Source organism: Gymnogyps californianus, chromosome 3, assembly GCF_018139145.2.
Source record: "Gymnogyps californianus isolate 813 chromosome 3, ASM1813914v2, whole genome shotgun sequence".
Lineage (NCBI taxonomy): Eukaryota > Metazoa > Chordata > Aves > Accipitriformes > Cathartidae > Gymnogyps > Gymnogyps californianus.
This window is the reverse complement of record NC_059473.1, coordinates 89324090-89347204: the sequence shown is the minus strand read 5'-3', so window position 1 is coordinate 89347204 and position 23115 is coordinate 89324090. Positions and strand designations below refer to the sequence as shown.

Sequence of the window (23115 nt, the reverse complement as noted above, 5' to 3'; positions counted from 1 at the left end):
CCAAAGCTTATTTGCTCTTATCTTGCAAAACATGAGAGCAAATAAAGGAAAGTGGGAGGAAAAGCTATTATTTTAAACCTGTGTAAGATACTTAGCTCCATTACTTTGCATCATTAGTATCTATATAGAAATGCTATTAAAGACAGAGAACTTTAAGAAAAAACAAAATAACACAGCATTCTCAGGAAAAGTGATTTGATGGCACCTCTCCTAATGTTCACACATCCAGTATAACATTTTAGCAGTGTGACTCTGAAGAAAGACAAGCCAAGACAGAAGATGTGGCTGTGTCGGGGCAACGATTTCAGTGTCAATACAGAGCAAGAAGAAAGACAATTAAGGACAGGGAAGAAAAAAAAAGATTAAATTACTTGCAGAATCCATCACAGCTTTTCCAAATTAAGTTAGAGGAATAGAATTATTTCCTGTTATTGGCTTCCTTTTTGCCAAGCATACCAGGCAATATATTTGCTGCTGTTTCACATTCATTTTGTGTATGAACTCTTGGTATTTCAGAGCACAGCAATTCCATGCTGCAAGTCAGCAAAGGAGTTTTAGCCATGCCAAAACATGTCATGCCATGGTACTATCAGCTTAGCTTTATGAATTTACACACACCCTCTTTCCAATCAAAACCAGGGCAAGCTACAATCCTGTCAGTGTAAGATGCTGCCATACACAGCCTTAATGTTTCATCAGACAATACCCTTCTGTCTAAGATACTTAACAGCTTCCACCTCTGCAATATTCAAATGCTTGTACTTAATCTTTTGTATTTGGACATAAAACACACAGGTATACACCCACTATCAAATCCGAGCTCTAGGAGGAAAACAACAGCTTCCCTTTATCTCTTTTCAATCACTGCTCCTATGGGAGCAAAGACTATGCCAGATGCATACTGGAAGAAATGGTTTTTTTCTAGAATTAGTACATTTACATTCAGTAGAAGGCAATAGCTGCATGCTCTTACGCAAGGTTGTCCTTGAGCAGCTGCCTGTACAGGGAGCACTTGAGTTTTTCTTTCAAGTTCCAGTTAAAATAGTCAATGTCTTCCGGCATTCTCCATCAGTGAAGGTATTCAAGGAGTAACTGCGGCAGGATCACAGTCACTCTTGCCTTTAAAACGCTTCGATATAAGTACAGGAGACCAGAGTTCGCATATAGCCTTGAAAGACTGAGCCACATACAAGTAATGCACACGTTCTCAGAGCAGGATCTCTATTGACATACTCCAATAAAATTGTCAGACACTTGACTTAAACACAGCTGCAAATCACAGTTTGCACGCACAAGATTTTGCACACTCAATGCACACAAGTGTTTTATCTCTGCAAAGGAGCCCAAGATGTCATCATTGGTAGTCTTCAAAGGAGGTATCTTCTGCATGTACATGTTACCAAGTCTTTCAATCAGTGGTCTTAAATGTAAACCTACACATGTAACGCACAAATTACTTTATTTTAATAAAAACTGGAGAAAACACCACAGCAATATAATGCCCCACTAATATGAGAGGAAAATATTTTTTATCAAAGCACAGCATGACATGAATAGTCAATTTAGGCCTGCTGGGTGTTCACACAGAACACAAATATGATTTCTTAAAGAAACAATTTCATTTGGGGGGGACTTGTGGATTTATATCATTTTAAGTGCTTAAGGCCCAACCTGATTTAATTTACACAAATTTGCATTGATCCAAGATTACCCCTGAAAGCTTGTTTCTTAACTGCTATGGACCTGTGTTACAAAATTTAGGCTACCTGAAGTTGGAAGGGACCTCTGGAGATCACCTCATCCAATCCCCTGCTCAAAGCAGAGTCAACTACAGCAGGTTGCCCAGGACCATGTTCAGTCAGGTTTTGAATATCTCCAAGGATGGAGACTCCAGCCCAAGATTTATCCAGCTTTATAAATGTTTATTCACACTGTTTATTCAGACTATAAGGGGAAGGAGAAGATACAAATACTTGGACCAAAAATTATGGTTGAGAAAATACCACTGCCACATGCCACAGTGTAAGACTGGGAAATTAACACAGCTTTTAATTTTTTTCTTATGTTAATCACTAAATTCTTATTGAATATTTTGACTATGATACGTTATGAAAAAAGCTAACTTTATAGTTCCAATTATTTCTATAACAAACTTACTAGTTTTCTCAGCTGAAGTACATCACTAAAACCCTATTAACAACAAATTTGTACTGCAAAGCTGCACAGTACAATATAACCTTTACACTAAAAAAGGTATTACACTAAAAACTGGCTTTATGGCATAAAATGGCAAGCTACAGTCTAATGCTCGAGACACATGGATGTAATATTGTAATATTTGCGCTTCTGTTTTAAGAATGTCTGGTCACAGAGGCAGGAAACAAATTTCTTCCTTACCCAACTATTTATTTGGAAAAGAGAAAATGTAAAAGAAGACTCATAGGTGGGAAATAATGATACTAAGTTTTTGTTTAATTAATTATATACAGACATTAAGCTTAACAGGGACAGATTTGGAAAAAAATTATCTGAAGCAAATGGCTTCTGGAAAACCTTTTATTTACATTTATTTGTAAATTTATTTATATTTATTTATACTTGTGTATTATTTCTGTCTATTGTATGTGGATTAAGTGTACTTTAAAAAAAAAAGTTCCTTTCCTCCCCCACCTCCAAGACAGACAGATTTTTCTTTTCTTTCTTTGAACATGATAAGGCAAGTTTTCTGCAAAGTATTCCCACAATACTCGGAGACAGTTATTTTTATTTGATGAATCCCATTGCGATCAAAACTCCAGTATATGGTGTTCTATTGTGGTTCAAATGGCACAGCATTCAAACTTTTAACACTCTGTCATTTAAAACTGATAGATTATTTCTTTTTTCCTTTCCTGCAGAAATCTTTCATTTTGGCGAAGAGCCATTTAAATATCCACAATTTTTTGCTAAAAATATAAAGAATTAAGATTTGGAAATACTGCTACTCTCCTCTTGAATTCACATAGCTAGACCTGGAACTTTCAATCTGTGATGTTTTGAGAAACACAAGTGCTTTTCTCCTATGACCTGAAGTAGGAGCAAAATTTCTTCGCTAGTTAAGAAACACATACAACAATGGGGTAAAAGGTCTTTTTCTTCCTTCTCTTAAGTTACAGGTGAATACAAATTCCAGCAATTCAAGTAGCAACAAACAATTGAAACAGCCTTAAAGTCTTAAATGTCCTGAAACATATGAAACAACGAAGGGACTACTTCAAGGCAGAGTTAAGGAGGAGATGGCGACGGAAGGACAGAGAAAGTTTTCTCGTATGGTAAGGTCAGTGGTCGAAGCAGCGGTCTCCATGAAATTTTACGCTTTGCTACACGCAGGGACTCAGACTATAACATTCCAGCCTGGGAAGCTACTGCTCTGTGATAACCGATAATGCCCTCCCTGAGAGCACTGGAGGATAGTTAACGTAGAAAAGATACCACAATCATGAGCTCTTCACTTACAAGGAAGACTGTGCTCATCCTGTTCTGCCTCCATAACAAACAAAGGTTGTGGCAACTTTAAATTATACAAAAGCCTTGCCACCAACAGACAGGTATCTAAAAGCCACATATTACATGCAGATAAGACAACCCACAACAGAGAAAAGCAAGGCACAGGGGAAAAAATAAAGGAATAGTGTTTTGTCCTAGGGCCTATAAAACACTTAGGGAAAAAAAACGTTTAAGTATTCATAAATGTTTAAAGCCCTCCCCAGCTTTTTTCTTTAAAAAAAACCAAACACAACAACACTATATTACATATTAATTTTATAATATTTTATAAATTTTATATATTTCTTTTAATGCATATGTATCTATATGCATGTAAAGACATTACTGACTTTTAGTCTCCCATGAGTTCATTTGCTTCTGATGACCTTTGTATCATTTGGTTATTGAAATAATAAGTTCATGTGAACAGCACTGGAATATTCCTATTTAAAATTAGGAGTTGATTTTTTGAAGAAAGCATTCTAGCAAAAGTATATATTTAGCTTAATGATTCCCAATCATCAACCATCACAGCTTGAAAAAAACCCACACAATTTCATCCGTACTACCATAAAAAAAATAAATGAGGGACTCATGCTTTGATAACTAGGATAAAGTTTCATAGCCATACTTTACCTGTCTAGGTCAGATGTCAGCCTTTCAAAATTCTTAAGAATACTATAAACCTGGGCATCTTGACCAAGAAAGCAAGGTGGCAATAATCCATGAATATTCAACTGTTGCCTCTCCTCCAAGGTAAAAGCCATGTCCTGAGAAAAGAAAAATAAAAAACATGTACACATATATATGACAGATATTCCTTTTAAGAAAATTCTGCAGCAAAACATAGCACAGGTAAAGTCAGCATCAGAAAAACTATTTAATAATAAACAGAATTAACAATTATGCAATGATTTTGGAAAAAGATTTTATTGAGTCATAAGAGAACAGGCCTGTACAGCGCAATAACTGCATCCCAGCACAGAATGAGTTAAGGTCTTCTGACACCGCAAGACTATTACCTGCAAAATTACTAAGTTACAGCTGAAGCAGAAAGCAGCAGTATATTCTCACTCAACTCATTTGTTTGGCTAACTTCTAAACACAAAGCATGCATAACGTTCATTTTCAGTGTAAACATTATGCTTTTAATATCTGGAAATTTTTCAAGATCTTGGTTATCTCAGATGTTCATATGAATTTTTAACAGAACTCTGTGGTACAATAAAGTCATCACTATCATTTTATAGTCAAAGAGCCTGGTCCAGCACGTAGTGAAGTCAGTCAATAGGAACATGGCCATAGCGAGATCCATGCAAACCTATTTTGTTTTTCAAATTCACATTCAGTTACAGTAAGAAAAATCCGTACAGACTTACTGGATTTCCTTATTGCATCCAGAAAAGACATTTATTAAAAGTATTTAGTATGTTACGTGGACAGTCACAGAATGCTTAACACTTAAATCCATCTTGTGGATTGGCAGAGACTGCCAAATAGCTGCTTTTTAATGAGGTCTGTCTGTCTAAAACATCTTCAGAACTTACCCAAGCTATTGCAAGAAAGAGGATGCCTTTACAGCAGAAACATGACCATGGGTTTAGCACACTAGTATCAAGCACTCTAACAGCTGAAGTTTTACTTTGCTGTGGTAACTGCAGCCAAGCAGGACTGACGGATGGGATCAGACCTTTGATAGTTTTAGGGGATAAAAAGGAATGTCAGAGGAGTTTCTTCCATATATGACCTATGAAATCTATGCATTTGTTTCACACTACAGCCACTGGTTGGTGGCTCCATAGACATGTTACAGCTCTCCTTTAGCATCACGCCTGCACTGCTTCCACTCCAGAATCAGTACTGGCAGGTCTGCAAGTGTCTTTGAGGTCTCTCTTAGGTTAACACCAAAAATGTCTATAATCTTTGCAATATGCTTATCATGTAGCTTAAACATAGTCAAAAGTTAATGTACTAGAGGTTAGATAGCATTTATTACTCTACCAAGAAGATATATGTGTGTGTATATACACATATATAAACAAGCCATTAGGCAGTTGCCTAATATTCTACACCTATTGTACAACTATACACAAAATACTTTGTTTCTTCTGAAAAAAATGTTTGAGAAAACACCTTGGGAGATATGAAAGAGGAAAAAATGGCAATGTAATGTTTCTGCATTTACTCTCCTGTGGAAAATAAATACTACTAAGATACTTCCACAACTACCTCTATAAATATACTTTTAAAATTTCTTTGTTCATGCTATCATTAGAATTAGCTGCATCAACAAATGATGGGAAAAACCAGGTAAAGCAAGAGCACAAATACAAAAGTCATCCTTCAGTGTACATTTGCACTACTCCTGCTTTTTCAAGAGAACAAATTCACAGTCCTTTACACAGTGCTGTTACTGCCTTTCGCACAACACCTAGTGAGTGATACAAAGTGATATATTCATACCAGTTAGTTTGATTACCTGGACAGGCTTCATTTTTTTTTCAGAAATACTCACCTCACAGGACTTATTCTTACAGAACAAAAATATATTATAAAATCTTCCTGTCTCTTACTACTCTACACTTCTTACACCATTTTTAATCTAAATACCTTTCAAGTGGTTATGTCATTGTTGCTTGAAAAAAAGTAGGAAAAAAAACCCTAAGGCAACCCCACCACACTATCTGCACTAAAATGCCATTAATCAAGTTGTTATCCTTAAGTGAAATGATGACCCAAAATAAAGGAAAAGAAAAATTTCATAACGAACACTTTACAGAACATCAAATATTTCCAGAACATGCTTCTCCCACACATAGAAATGGAGGGAAACCAAGTTTAATAAAGGTCAATAACTGTTTTGCTATAGTTTTCCATGCACGCAAGATTTCAAAGGTTTTCAAAAGCATACACAAACCCTGTTTTTTCTTGTCCCTGCATGAATTTTCTGGGGCCAGATATGTCATGAGCATCTTCAGCTGCTATCACATTTTGAAAGACTACGGAAGAAGGGAGAGTCAACGCTTCTCACAAGTTTATTCAAAGTTGATCCCTCTTACCTCCAGTAGACTTTTTTGGCTTAAAAAAAAAACAATAAAAGCTGTGCATGTGTGCTCACACGCGCACACACTTCAGCATCAGTTCCAAATGGCTGGACTTTAGGGAGCTGCATAGTTTTAGCGGATCTCTCAGTGCTGGCAATAAAGCGGCAATCCAATTATTCTCTGCATCTCTCCTTTCCCCTGTTTCTATTAGTCAAATTTTCTGAAAGAAAAAAATTCAAAAAGTCTCTGTTTGCCTTCACTTTAGGAATAAGATATGGACTTTAATTACTATGATAGGGTTTCCCCTCTTACTGGAAAATATATTTTATTTTAAAAGAGACACATGAAAAGTTGATACATCTTGCCAAGTGCCTTTTTAAAAAAGTACTTTATCTTGGAATAGCATATTTTCCACATATTGCTACAGCTCCTACAGTAAGTGTTAATTTCTTTTGGGCATTACTACAAAAATACAGCACCCATCTACACCTCCTATGCTATACATGGTTTTAAAATTCTTTACTTGCATACTCTTCTTTGGCACAGATATTATGAATTTTTCCAATTTCTAAGATGGAATGTTAGTTCCTTTTTTCCCCCTCAGATACCATATATGCTCAAAAGAAAAGAATTATCATTAAAACATATTGCTTGATGATTTAATGAGAAGGTAATTTTATGAAATAAATGTATGCTATTTCATCTGCTTATAATAGGAAGAGCTCAGCTACATAAGTTCTGTGGTTTATGTCTAGATTTCTTGCACTAGCTTCTCAGATTTTCTTTTCTACATCAGAATCCTATTTTTTCCTGTTTGAAGTGTTGTTTCCCAGCCATCCAGCAGAGAGGGCTCTAGGTCCAGCTTGGTTTACACATTCCTTTCTCCTCCTGAGAGCAGCATTTTGTGCACACCTGGATGGGACAGACTTCCATCATCTAAAGTGTACCCCAACTATAATAAAAGATGTGGACATTTTAATTTTGCACTCTATATTACAAATAAATTGTCCAAGAAGAACAACAGTGTGACAATTTAAAAGCAGCACAAGGGCAAGATACTGCAACCATAACTATTAACCTTTGCCTAATTTGTTTTGATTTATTCACTGCTTTATGCGTTCAAAAGATAATATATACATCATAGAGATGAAAAGTATAGTTATTATTAAACCTCCCAGGTAAGAGTTTGCAGTTCTTCAAGGGTTGTGTTTCATATGCTTCTTTATATGCTCTGGTTTTGGTAAAACTAAGTTGTTCTTCAGCCACCTCATTATCTTCCTTTCTCACAAACCTTTTGGTGGAACTGTTGGGTTGGGGTTTTTTATTGCTCCTTTGACACAAATGCCCTCTCATATTCTCAACTGTACAGAAAGCTCTCTGAGTCTGTTTTTTTCATTTTTATTTTCAAGAAGTTCAACTCATTGCAAATACGTTTAATTCTGAATTCGTCTCTCCATTTGTAATGTTGTGAAGTTTTGTAATTGTAGCCGTGATTTCTATTACTGCACACTGCTCAGTATGCTTTCATTATTTAATCTCTATCGGCTTATCAGCTCAGCTCTTAACTATATGTTCTCTGACCAGCCTCCCTCTTTTCCCCCAAAACCCCTCAACTACAAGGCTGTTTTAGTGCAATTACATATACATCAATTCTCTTGTTCAGTTGCAGTACTGAAAAGCCATAAAACAGAATAAGCAGCACATCATCATCTTGCATCAGATAGCTTTTTGCACTGGCTTTTGACTGAATTCTCAAGCGGTGCTTGAGAAGACAGAGAGCACATTCAAAATATTTCAAGAGCTGTCTCAGCCTCTGTTCACAGTCAGCAGAGACAAGTCTTATCTCTTAATACAAATTAGACTGCATTGGCATAGTTTTTGTTCAGATAGCATATCTGAAGCTCATCTAATTGCTAAGTTTATATCAACTTCTCAAGAAAAAGAGAGTGCACTAAAGTGATGTGTGCATCCTGTCTATGCGCTAATGAAATTCAGCTTCACTAAAGGGTAGCCAGAACCATCTCCAAATAGTATTCATTGCAGGGATCCTCCTTCAATTTCTTTCAAGACCTAGCCCTCTTTTGTTTTAGTAGGCCAAAATTTCCATTTTTAGAAACTCCTACTCATTTAGAAAACAGCTTAGTTCCTTCTGTCAGCCTCACTGCAGGTATGCCAAAAGCTATTAGCTTGACAGCATGCAGAAGGAGGCTGACTTAGAAGAGGAAATCATGTCCACATCCAAGGTTCTCTGACTCAAGACACTCCTTCCTCAGCCTCTGGCAGGAGAAGATCAAGGCCCACAAGACTTCAGGTCATCCCTGGGACTCAGGAGACAACCATCAGTACCAACATCCAAACTCAAGTACCCACATGTATATTTGAGCTGACTGGACCTGTGGAGGGGGGAAGGAAGAAATGAAGAGGAAGGTAAAAAGGTGTAGCAAGGAAGTATATCTAGAAGTACTATCTATTCTACAAGAAAGAAATCTCTGGATTGCTGATCTAAGATACTACTAGAGAAAAATCACAATCTCTAAAGTATTTTGGGGACAACAGACAAGTAGGTTCATCATTGTCTCAGAGTCCATCAAAAAGTAAAAACCTCCCCATTAAAAAACTCATTCTGTATATCTATATCATAAAAGTGCAGTGAACCAATTTCAATGATATTATGAAAGAACCACCCAAATCTGAGGGACTCAGATATGCACAACATCTGCTGCCATGGCTGGAAGGAGGATAGCTGGCTCTACACCACCTCTTGCAGCCTCCCTCTGCAGCAGTTGGTAACCCTGAGCAGAGTAAAAGAGGCTGGGGAGCACTCTGCCAGACAAAGCTCTGAGAAAATCCCACAGCTGCCTCACATATAAGTCTGCTCAAGATCTGAATCAATTATTTGAACAAATGGACTTACAGAACCCTGCAATTCCATATTCTTAAAAAAAAAAAAAAAAAGGAAATGCAAACAAGACAAATGCTTTTGGCTGAAGGACCGAAAACTTTCTCCAGTTACTGGAGAATAGTTTTTTCCCCAAGATGTCCCAAACGAAAAATCAGTGGCATCACTACGGGTTGCCAGTCACACATCAGCCCATACTGCTCACACCACTTTATGCACAAGATTGTCTCCAGGAGAAATTCAACTGCAGAACTAGATGCAGTCCTTAGGAAAACATGATCTTTGGTATGCGTAACTGCAAGCAATTCTTTTGCTGGTCAAGCTTTTGCCTTCAGGAATTTTGGCTTCTCATACTACTGTTAAGGAAGAATCCAAGTCAAAATTAATAAAACAATTTTCTTTTGCTTTATTTTAAGGAAAATTTCTTAGGCTGAGGAAGCAGCAAAACATATGTATAGTCTTGCTAGGTATGAGCTACATGAAAACATTTTCAGGCACCTAAAATATCATAAGCCCCTTTAAGATCAGAATATTTAAAAAAAAAAAAACCACACACAACCTTGCAAAATTTTACATGTTCAAAGACATTTTTATGAAATCTTTATAAAAATATGGCACACATGAATTTTCAAGTGTTTTAAGCTACATTTAAGAGTTTAATGATCTGCAAATCCCTTTGAGATATTTTATATAATTTGCATTTTTAAAAAATCACCTTACAAACAGGCAAAAATAAAGTTTTACAAGCATTTCCCCTCCATTTTGCATTTTTATTATCCAAACATGACTTCAGAGAAACCAGATAAATACTTTAAATACTCCATGTCCAACACTTATTTCAAGGCACAATACCCCAGGAAATAGTTAGAATAACTAATCTGAGCACACGCTGCATAATAAACTCATTCTGCTGAAAACAAATGTGGTTCATGCCAAGACATTGAAGTTGGAGCACTACATATGGCTAAAGATGTTAGTGCTAGTTTCTCTACCCATTCTTGTCATGACTGCCAAAAAACATTACAAGCACAGGCAACTAATGCAGCTATCTGGATGAACATCTCTTCTGCAACTAGCGCTTTAGGCCAGACTGGTCATACAAAGTACCCCTGTACATAAGGAGAGGGAGTAATTTTTTTTAATTGTGCAAATTCACACACAGTTTTCTGTCATCAAGGGTCTTCCTTTGGACCTGAGGAAAAAAATAGCCCCGCGAACTGTCAATTTACATTACCTTACAGCTCCACGTTTCTTCTTAGGAATGACTTGTTGTAAAAACTATATTCAAAAGAAGGGCGTGAATAGCAGAATCCAATTTTGATTTAAAAAAAAAATCAAGATTATTAAAACTTTAGAGAAAAAAAAATCCTTCTAAATGTTACTCATGAAGACAAGCCAATTACAAGTTGGTAAGAGGAAAGAATATGATTACCAGCAGAAAGTTACCACAGTTTGAAGATGTGTAGCATTGAGTTAAGAAATGAAACTAGACGTGAAAATACAAAATTTCTGTTGCAACCCTCTGGCAACCCACACAGAAAAAAGTTCAATGAATTTTCAGAAGCAAGGAAGATCGGTAAACATTTGTAAAGCAAACACTATCTAAGGCATTATTAGACTTCAAGTAGAAAAGTCACTGGTGAGACAAAACTGCCATCTTTAAAAAAGTAGTTATTTTCCCCCAAAACTATGCTCAGATCCCCATTTGGGCATTTAGTGGGTTAGCTCTGGATTATGCATTTTGGATTAAGGTTTAAAAATCAGTATACAAACTGGTGATTAACAATCCATTAGCTTCTTTGCCAGAGGAACTGTGGTTTTGTTGTCTTTATACAGTACCTAGCACACAGGTACCTTGGCCTATAGCTGAGATCCCTAAAAGAGCAGTGAATCCTGCTACTAAGTGCCTGCACCGGGGTTTGAAAAGCTAGCCACATACAGGTAACTACCCTGGCTGGGACAAGGAAGGAGAAAGCCAGAGAAGGAGGACTGGTGAAGTGTAAACAGCAGAACCCAGTTTAGATAAAGCACTTGTGCTCCTTTTGATAAGCCCTTGTGCACAGGCATCATCAGGACTTGTGAGACTGTGAGGCATGCTGAAGGTAAACGAAAAAAAATATAATATAGTTGATGGGCACAGCACTGACGATACAAGAAAAGAAGGAACTGTCCTAGTTTCAGCTATAAAATGCCAAAAGGCACAGGTTTTGTTTTATGCACATTTTTTAAACACAGCTTTTTAACTAGTATTAAGAACTATATCCTGACATTTGGCATTTATAATTTCAAAGTTGTTTTTCTAGAGTCATGATAGATCTGCTGCAGTGTGTTGAACACACACTTTTTTTACAGTTTTCAGGAAAGACGAGAGACCTGAAGTATATTCACAGCCCAATCCTAAGTCCACAGGATATTCAAAAGCAAACTTAAAAAGTCGAGTCAACAGGGGAAACTGAAACAAAAGTCAAAACCAGCTTCCAACAAATAAAGCACAAATAAATACAGTAGCTAATAAACACACCCAGGGACTTATGACTCAAAACAAATGCAGATGGCCAGAAGGAGATCAGACTCCTCTTGGCAAACTCATCATGGGAACGTGTGGGCAGCTTGGCAGCCTTGCAGTGAGCTGATACGGTGACTGCATACAAGTGTGATTCAGACCAGCACATTAGAAACGACACATCACAGCATTCTTATTTTAGCAATCTTCCTTTAACCTGCTGTAAACAATTATCTGAAAGTAAGCAAGCAAATCTATTTTAAGAAACTTTTTGTATATATTTGTTTATTATACATATACACAGTAAAATCTTTTTGCATTGCATAATCTCGCCTCACCTTAAGTTTGTGAAGGCTGTATTACACAAACAGCAGATGATAATAAGCTGAACAGTAAAACAAGTCACCAAGATAATAACATATAAAAATATACTGCAGCATGCAGTATAATGTAGGATGGGACTGCGTCTAGTTAGACACCAAATTTAGGTGTTCATATGCAATCTAGGTACCTATCCTCCCATGATAATTATAGGATATATAGTACTGATTAAAATAAAAAGCCTAAAGAAAGACCCAGCTCACCCTAGAATAGATACCTTGCAGTCAATAATCCAAATTGCTCCAATGACTATATTGACTATAGACCAAATTCAGATTTGCACACATAAGCACCTACTGTCAACTGGGAGGCTCGAAGGTATTGGGAGAAATCAACATGGCATAGCTCATTATGGCAATGATATCAAGTATTAATCAACTGCATAGAAGACTTGCACAGCAACAGATGAAAGCCAGGCACAATACTCCTCTCTATCTCAAGGGGCACTAGCTGCCTGTATGTGGGCTGCTACATCAAGCCCCAATCATCCTTTCAACTCCTCAATCCCCATGTCCCATTAAAAGTCATCTTACCCTGAATCCTTCATATTATTACAGGAATTTTTAATCTCAAAGCAACCAAGAAATTGCTAGAGCTGCATTTGAACGCTTCCAATCAGAACTGGTTGTCTTAAAAGCAGATTTCATGCAATTTTAAAGACATAAAATCATTTACAAAGTGCAACACATAAGGGCACAGAAACACCCAGCACCTCACCTCCCAAACTCACAGACCTGTACATCTTACAGCACCTGCAGCTGAAATGATTAAGATGCTCAGGGAGAGCTGTGTTAGAGTAAGATCTGCAGAGATGCCTAGCTTCCCACTTTTCATGTGAGAATAACAATTCTGCAGTTTAGCAAGTATGAGCTCGTGTGAATGTGCTCCATAGGTCCCCATGTCCATGGATGGAGAAGTAATTTCCAGAACACAGGAGGCAACACTGTGCCCGCCGAGAGGCAGCGTGTGAAGTCTCCCAAGGTCTGCAGAGCTCCAGAGACTGGTCGTGCTGCTGACGCCATGAGAACTGATAAACTCATCACACCCAGCGTCACCAGCTCTGCATGAGGCCCCTGCTCAAGTTGCACAACTCAGACCACGTCCAGAAAGGCGGTGGCTGCTGCATGCAGACAAGGACTGCGGAGAGATACCTGATGAAACAAGGGGCCCTGAGGGACTTTCTGAACACCCAGCTCGAAGGTGCCTCAGTACAAGCCTCTGCTTCCCAACAAAGAAGGAGGCTGCCCTCCCACCTGAGAGCTACAACAAACGTGTGCATGAGCAAACTGCGAGCTGGCTCAATGGGCATAGTTATCTGCAATTAACAGTAACAGCTTGATTCTGTTAGTAATAACAGCTAAATTAATAAGAGACTTACTAACAAATATGGGTTGTGATCTGTGTCTCCCTTGACTCAATCCCCTAGCAGGGACATCACACCAGTGTAGAGAGACCTGTCTCAGCTCTCTTGGTTGCTGCTAGCAGTCTCCAATATGCAATATTTACATTTGCAAAATGAGATATTATCTGAGTCAGTCACGATTTCAATGTAGTTAGAAGACGAATTTCAGTGACTGCCAAAAATTCCATCTGTCTAACATAAGTACTTAACCAAATACAGGTTAGTAAGCCCTGAAATCCTGAAGGGATTTGATAAACCTGATATGCTTAACAGATTTTATTGCTGCCTTTCAGAGACTAAACAGATTACCAGCTACTGTATTATGGGCTTCTGACAGGACTAAGCAACAAATTTGTCTTCACTAGCATGATAAATAATTAACACAAATAAATATTTTAAATACTGTAAAACAGAGTTGCTTAGAGGAAGGCAGAGGCCAATCTCAATACTATGGTCTTCGCTTCTAGTACTACAATGGTATAAATGAAATCTAAAGAAACAGCCTAAGATAATGCAACACAAAAGGACGCGAGCAGAAAGAAACGGTAGAAGGCACGCTTCTGCAGAACTACTGCAAAGAAAGTGCAGACTTGAAGTTTGTTTTGTGGGCAATTAAAAAAAAAAGCTTTCCACACAGATTAGCATATCTTAAAATTATATTTTTAAGCATCTTCTTATTTATGGCAACTCAAAAAGAAGTGAATCTTTCCCCTGATGAGCAAGCTACTAAGTGCCTACTTGGCTTGCAGTTGCTGAAACACAGATGCCTGACTATGTTTTCCTTCCCTCCCAGTTTCATCCTGGGTAGGTGTTTTTCCTTGACCCAAAGTTGCTCCTACCCGCGCGGTCCTCGAGCTGAAAGATGACTGCATTGGAACAGCTCCTTCCACACCTACAACAGTACCAGCATCATCAGCTTGGGAGCATTCTCCCTATTGCATCAACATGGTGACAGGGAGACTGGCCAGCCTGATGAACTAGAAAGATTTGACCTGAGAGCCGAGGGCACTGAAACGTGCTGACACCAGTCACATAGATTATCAGATTACTCATGGGTAGCATACTGTTTCACTGTGTCTGAAAGTTATATGTCTAGTTGAAATTAGTCCTCTGGGCACCCTCCACAGACTATGGAGAAAGACTGAGGGGGACTCTAGGAGGTACCCCTTTCTCTTTTTTGGACCATAAAGTAATGTAAACAACTACTTCAGACTAAATGCATGAGAGGAATACCTTCCATTATCATAGGTAACCCAGGATTTCTATTACCACAGTCTATCACCTGTAAGTCTTTTGGTCATGCACAGTCATAGCATATATTGCATACCTATCGATCACTTCCCATTCTACAGATTGCAACTTCCTTTTCCTTTTAGCATCTCAGTCTAAGAGCTGGCAATACATGTATACATGAAAATAGCAAAACCTATCCAAACCCTTTGTTTGGGGAGCTTGCTTCCTCGAACCTTCACATTTGTTCTCAGAATTTGGCAGTACATTAAAACCAAGATAAAGCAACATGCAAAATCTACACTTTTTTTATTTTAATATGTGTGTGTATGTATGTACACATGTACACATGCACGCATGCACCTGATCTGTAAGCACAGCCTTAATTGCTATCCAGCAGATAGATATTTGTTCTGTTTTTTGCCGTAAGTATCCTACTTGCAACATTCTCTTGTAAGTAAAAGTCTTTTCCTTCTTGCTGAAAAGTCACTGAAAATTCATGTTATCATGAACAAAGTGACAAAGAAAAATTGCCAACTTACGACTTCAGTAAGCTGACCAGTGAATAGCAACAGATTCTCTTCTTTAACCACAAAGTAAGCATTTAAAGTTGTGCATAGGAATGGCTTATTACTCTGTTTAAATCCCTTTTTTCAAAAAAAATGATTGAACATGCTTTAGGACAGAGGCCCATCTATTATCAGGTGACCATACAGCATTTGCTTCAGATTATGTTAACTGGGGGTTTCAGCTGTAGTTCTGTTCTGTACAAGTGTCACAGTAAGAACTAACGGAAATACTTGATTTTCTTTGGTGGAATACAAAAAAAAGTTTTCATGTTTTAAAATTGTGGGTTTGGTAGGATTTGTTTTCAGTATGTCAGCCTTTAAGCCAAGTTAGTATCTTTATTTAATGGACCATGAAGTTTTGCAAGAGCATGGTGGCATCCGGTACATCACAATATCCCACCAACATCTGCTATATGTTTCTTGGTCAAACCTGAATTTAGATTTGCACGTTGAAATAGAAGAACTACTCAGAAGTAGCTGCTACGTGCCTTTGACAGAAAGGTATCTTTAATGAGACAATCCTGCCCATATATTTATTTTCTTTACTTGATTTTTCAATGCCTTGATTAGCATCAAAATAATGCAGTTCAATGAGCTGGGCTCAAGAAAACTATCATGCTACAGAAATACAGCACAGTCGAACTCTTTATTTTCTCTTGTGGCTAGGATAAGGTGCAATTCATTTCTTCAGCATTACTTTAAAAAGGAATACTTCTGGCTGGGAACAGATGGGAATTGTTGCATGCTCTCCTGACCTTCCCACTCCCCAGTGTCTGAGCAGAGAGGCTAGGCAAGCAGCAGCCCTCCCCTTCCAGCTCCACAAATGGGACTGGGATGAACTGGGAAGCACAGAGGTGGTGTAGAAGAAGACTGAGTCAGGCAGGATAACACAAATGGTAAGAAGCATAAACGATACCAAATTAAGAACTAACGCAGCCCTTTTGTGGGATATTGCCCACAATATTTTGACTCTTTTTACCTGCTTCCTAATGAGCTAAATTGAAAAGAAACTAACTGGTCTTTCTCTTCTCAGATAGAAAATGAGAGATGATTACACATTTCGCTCTTCAATACAAGAGCATTACATGTAAAGTTTATTAAATGCTCAAGAGTCTAGACTGTCTTATGATTACATTACACACTAGTAAGCAAAGAGATGTCAGTCTTTGTAATGGGTCACTTAAGCTAAGCAACCCTCTTCTTCCTCCTTCTTCTTCCAAGTGTGGTTTGTTTTAGGAGGTAGTTCCCGCCAACATTATCAAAAAAACACAATTTTGGCCATAGTAAGATGTAACTATTCAAATTTACATTTTGTGGTGGGAGTCATTTTGAGTTTTGTGTCTAAATTTAAGGGTCTACACAGATATATCTACACTTCACTTACACTTACTGTGCTGTTGACTGTACTGATTAGATCTGTTCTCAGAAATTCAACTGACCAGCAATTAGGTGTTTGTCATTAATCCCTTTGACCATATGGGAGTTTAGACACCCAGAATAAATGCAGATATGTCTATTTAAATATCTTAATTTCAGATAATTCTCACTTTTTTAAGCTATAAGGCTCTTGCCCATCACATACTGCAGTAGAGTTGTAAAATCTTAAATATCAAATCAAAACATGCCTTTATATCTGTTAAAAGTTCACTGAGCATTCCAGGGAATCAATGCCTTATTTTTAACACTTAAAGCAAGAAATCAAACACAGCAAGAAGTAAATGAGTGGAACAAATACAAGACATCTAGCTTTTCTTTAAGTTTATCCAGTGTGGTTTTTGCAAGGACTTACATACATTCTCATCTGTACATAAGCAAGTCCTTCGATTCAGATTAATGTAATTGTTCATGTGAATGAAATTATGCATATGCTTGAAGTTGGAAGAATGAAATCCATTTCAATAGAAGACAGAACAGAAGACAACAGATGGCAACAGAAGACCTGCATGTTCTGGTAATGTCCTCACTGGCATTTTGTATACAAATGACCCTACTCCTTTCTGTCCAGTGTTCTTCAGCCTCCAGGAATGATAACTGCTTCCTTTGCCATTACCTCAAAATGGAGCTTTTACAGACAATTCCCTGAATTTCTGTGTTCCCTTGAGCTTTCAGATATATGGTTTACGTTTAGCTGTAACAAAAAGCACTAGTCAAGCAGGTACAATCTAGATAACTCAACTATCCTGTCATGGTTATAGACATAAGTTTTCAGATGTTACAAGAACAAGCCAACATTTCTAACAGTTTCGTTCCACATAACTGATGTTACCAATGTTAAGGGTAAGACTCAGCTCCCAGATTCAGACACCTAAATTGAGGTTTCTACAGAAGATCTAAGGTATCTAAGCTCCCATCCATTATAGTCCAAGGAAACTGAGGCAATAAAAATCAATTGAGCCTAACTACTCTGATTTAGCTCAATTTTCGAAGTATTGGCATCTAGGGGACAGTGCCTCAATACATTTGAGATACCACAAGGGTATCTTGTTTGGCCTCCAGCCACCACTCCAGAAACACAGGTCTTGTGTCATGTGTGTCAGCTCCATGAAGATTTCTCAGATACCTTAGAGTAGGTAAAATGGCTTTATAATCTACAGTGTGACTAAGTATCTAAGTTCCTATTCATATACCAAAGTTTAGATGTCTTGATCTGTAAACTGAATCCTAGCCTACATTATTTCTCATCAACAGATCCAAGACTCAACTAAGAACCTTTCCAACATATCCAACCCCAAATTACTACTTATAGCAAAGTTGTCAGCTTTTCTTTAAACTGATTTATTCTTGCAATAAAAATATTGTGTAGTGCCAATGCACGTTTTACTTGTATTATCCAAATATGTATCTTGCAACCCAGATGTCTGTAAAAGTCTCATCAAACTGTAAGATCTCATCAAAAGACTGTAAGTCTCATGAAAAAGTAAGATCTGTTTTCTATATAACCCAGATGACTTATTTTACTAATGCCAGTACTGAATTGGACTGAACTGGGTGCAACACCGATGTTTTCTTGCTGGAGAGTCCCTCATGTGAAACATGTCTCCTGGACATACCCAGGCCATGCAACTCACTTGCAGAAATGGCTGGCTCCAGTGACATGCATGTGGAAAGCTAACATCAAATACCAAAAACTAAAAAAATGTATGTACAACTGATTTCTATTATAAGCATCAGCACAACATCACTTACCCTAAAAATGCACATAAATTGTAAGCAAGCAGTGCAGCCTTGCAGACTACAAACAGAGGGAATAGCTCTTTAGTAACCAAAGTATCCTAATCTCTAAAAGAACCATCCACAGACAGATGTACTTCCCTTACTGACAATGTGTATTTATCAGTATTGGGAAATGTACAGGGCTATCAAGAACATTGCAGTTTCTACTCCCAAAAAATATAAAAGTGCATATGCAGAGTTGCAGACCTTTCCTTGAAACTGCAATCACCAATCTTTTGCTTCCCCACTCAGTGTCCCCAGAATTTATTGATGCTGCCACTCTGAAAAGCAACTTTTTCCTCCCTCCTCCTCAGGCCTCCCCAGCTGAAAACAAGCTTTGTATTGTAACTGTGAAGAGAGAAACAAAAATTGTTGTAATTGAGACATACAGAAATGAGAGACAAGCGTATGATAATACACTGAATAATCTTGGAAAGAATGTAAGAGATTAATTATATAGTATGCAGCTGTAGTAGTGAACCACTCTACTAACACGGTTGACTTACACTACCCTGACATCCAAGTCCAAGCAACCAGCCAGGCCTTGCAACCTGCAGAACAAACTCTGGGCTTACAATCTAACCAGCTATTTTGGATCAGCATTGTGCAGCCATTAATTTCTTTCTTCTTAAAGATAGTATCACATAACCAATAACTGCAAACAATAAATTGCACTGCTTTCTTCATTAAATAAGTAGAAATGTTAGACAACTTAATTGGCTTAATAGAGAATTAATAAAAAGTATGGTGAAAGATTATATTACTAGGTCATTATACTTTACTATCTGATAAACTATGCTAGACAGACTTATATTACCTAAATTGTCATTTAATTTCCATGGCCTCAACCCTTATTTTCCAGACTACGTCAGATGGCTATTCAAGAATGCAGAAAAGAAACCTATGTGGATATTAATTGTGAATGTTTTTATCACATTTCATGCAAGAAAACCCTAAACTTCACTGTAAACCTTTGCCAAATAATGAGTCCTTGAGCGCTTTATGAAGTTTTGGGGGCTATCCTACCACTCTTTTTCCTTTACTAAGTGGAATATAGTGTAAGTATAAAAGCAGATGGCTATTGTAGTCAAGAACTCAAATATTAAGAAAAAAAATTTCTTCAGATAATAGACCCATTACTAACACCTCTGAAAAGACGCATCATCAGGGGCCTCACAGGATTCTGACCATGCATAAATCAAAGCATTCACAAATGAAACAATCCTGTTTCGAAGCAAGAAATTCTTTCTAGTGAAAGAATGTACATATAATCAATAGTATTCTTTACATACATCATCTGTCAGTTTTGCTAAGTACATAGCAATGAAGCACTTGTTTCATGACAGGGTCTGTTTCTCCATTTTGAATGCTTAAACACTCAGAAGAGCCATCAATAGCCACTCTCATTACTAGAACCACAGGCAAAGGTTATCATAGCATCAGAAATGGCAGCTAAGGGATAGAATAGTGCACATAACTTTGTCATACAGTTAATATTTATAAATCTTCCTGCAAATGATAATCTTATCTGAACTTTGCTAGACAGACTAAATACTGATTTTGTTTTGTTCTATCCGTTTAGTTAACACATGAGGAAAAACATCAAGGACCGGATTGACTAAAAAGGAAAACTATAACATAAACTCAACAGGAAAAATAAGACACAGTGAGCCCAGAATCTTAGTGTGAGTTCTGATTTTGTTACCTAAAACTATCATTTAACCAGCTATCGAGAGAAAGCAAAGTTATGCAACAGCCTTCCAGAGTATGGAAAAAGTTAGTTGATCGAAGGAAGATTTCTACTGATGACAGAATAATTCCATTTAAAACTGCTGTACCTGATGGATTCATACAGCTCTGCTTTTGCCAAAATACAACCTGTATATCAATTGTATCTGCTTAGAATCTGAATAGGAAAGATCAGACTGAAATAAATCATGGAAAAAGCTGTGATAAAATAGGGTATATCACTTTTCTTTTTATTTGACTGCTCTCCAAAAGAGCTAGACTCATCAAAGCAAATACTAGATTAAAGAAAAGTGAACATTATGGAAATAAAATCTGAATGGTAGTTAAGGAAACCAGCCAATATAAAACCATCTGAATTTGCTATCAGGGACTCAAGAGTTCTACCTGAAAGACAAAAAATTCATGAAGGTGAAAAAATGCCAAGAATCCCCTCCTAGTAGACCTGATTCATTTCAAGTTGCTACTGTTTTCAAAGCAAACCAGGGATTTACTCTCCTTTTATCCATCTGTGCCACTCACAGAAACTCAAGTCTAAAACAACATGAAAACAAAAACAAAACAGAAAAAAAAAATTATCTTAAGAAAACTATTTCCTATGCTGACATTGAAAAACGTATCCTGGCATTAAACATTAAACACAAGCAAGTTGATTGAACCTGAAAGAAATGTTGCCCTTCTGTTCCCACCTTTCACATTTTCTAGTATCTAGTTATGCAGCCCCATTAAAAGCTTTTTCTAGCTACGTAACTGCCACTCTTCCTGAAAGAAACTATCGTGCCAGATCCATTACTTGTACAAAATGAGAACAAATATCTTGTTTAAACCTGATTAATCTGGAGTGGGCATTAACCACTGCCCTTGATGTAAGGTTGTTCTGGACACACTGAGCTAGCAGACCTATAAACACAGCGCCTACACAAGATAGTACGGAGTAATCAGTAACACAGAAGAGGAAGTAGTTTTGGGATAAACTGGAAAAACACAACATTATCAGGCTAATAGCGAAGACATTTCCAAAAAAAACCAAAAAACCCCAAACATTTATGCAATGAAGGCAAAGTATAAGACTGTGACAGATCTAAGGAAATATTCCTAACAGGGTTTTAAGTCTTACATGGGGTCCTTAAGCTTAACATACCTATTTGCAAAATATTTTAGGCAACAGTGAGAGATCTACTCAGGCTAAGAAAGATGAAGGATCATCAATTTTCATCAGTTTCATAACCAGTTAACTACTAAAAAAGTCTGTCCACTTATTGAAACATTTCAACAATCCACAGTAATGTGAACCAGACCAGTAACACCAAAATTAAGTCCCTTTCAAGCAAAATTGAACAAAAAATACAGTAAAGAAGCCGACTCGGAAAGACATTCGTGTTCTATTTGTTTATTAACCTCCACATTACAAATTAGCACACTAAACTTATTTTATTAGTTCCTAAAGTTCAAATGGCATATTCTCATTACTCATTACAGAAGATGGAAACATGCAAAAAATGCCCACAAATAATGATGGCTATATAAAAAAAGCAATCCTCTCCACCAAAGTCCTAGCTGAAATCCATGATGCAGTGGATCCACAGGACTTGAGCAAGCATCACTTCTAGCCTTAACCTCCCTGAACACCCAAGGGCAAGCTTCCTTTGGGGCACATTACCTGTCTGGCCATTGTTACGCAAAACTTTTTGGGGTTTGGTTGTTTGACCTGAAAAGCGCAGCCCCTTCTTTGCCGTTCTTATTAAACGAAGTTTAATGCTCACAAGGTACCCGATGGTTAGAAGACCAGCTGATGAAGAAAAGGAAAGCATAGTACAAAAGTACACCGTACCTCTAGTTCATCTAGTGCACGCAATGTAGCTGAAGCCATTACTGGGGATTTTGTTTTATTAGTTTTACTATTTCTACACATACTTGAGAGTATATCTTATTACCAGTCTGGCAGCTGATAATCTTCAAATGTATTTGTCACACACTATTATGGGAACTCCCACGTGAGCATGTTAAGGATCTGCACTGTCTTCAAGGGCAAGAAATAGGGAGATAAGAAAAGAAACAGAAACAGAAAAAACCAACATAGACACATTTTGACATCAAGGCAAAATTTTGCTTTTCTGAGTGTCAAGCTTTTTCTCTAAAAGATGAAAGGATCACAATAAAAAGGCTCAAAAAATTAAACAACAAAATACACATACTTATTTTCTCAACGCAAACAGCAAAACAAATTGAACCAAAAGTGTTTCAAAGAGCACAAAAACCTCTTCTTTAGCTTCAGTCACCCAAACTGCCTTTTTGGGGTTTTAGACAGCTTATGGTAGAAACTTTAAATGGAAAAGTGGACCACATTGACAGTGGTTGTCTGTACCCTGACCACCTATACTGTAGTAATACTGCCAGCCACTATTCAGACCATTTCACATGAAGGTATAGGAGCCTTCAGATGGTCACAATCACTCCTGATGACTAGGTACCGGGAGCTTGATGGCAGTCTAAAAATTTTTTATTTCACCATAGGTCCTGACTGTTTTGCCAAACGTACCACTGCTTGCTGCACGGAGTGGCAGTCTTCCAAACCAGCATGGTTGGTTTCGAGAGGGACTAGT

General features: G+C 37.5%; 1 protein-coding gene across 1 annotated transcript in view; it reads right to left on the bottom strand.

Annotated features, from left to right (window-relative positions):
• Positions 1 to 23115, bottom strand: part of ME1 (malic enzyme 1) — a 188230-nt gene that overhangs the window by 137303 nt on the left and 27812 nt on the right. Inside the window, exon 2 of the mRNA XM_050893552.1 lies at positions 4162 to 4295. Coding sequence (XP_050749509.1) covers positions 4162 to 4295 — 134 coding nt within the window. The remainder of the gene's footprint in view (positions 1 to 4161; positions 4296 to 23115) is intronic.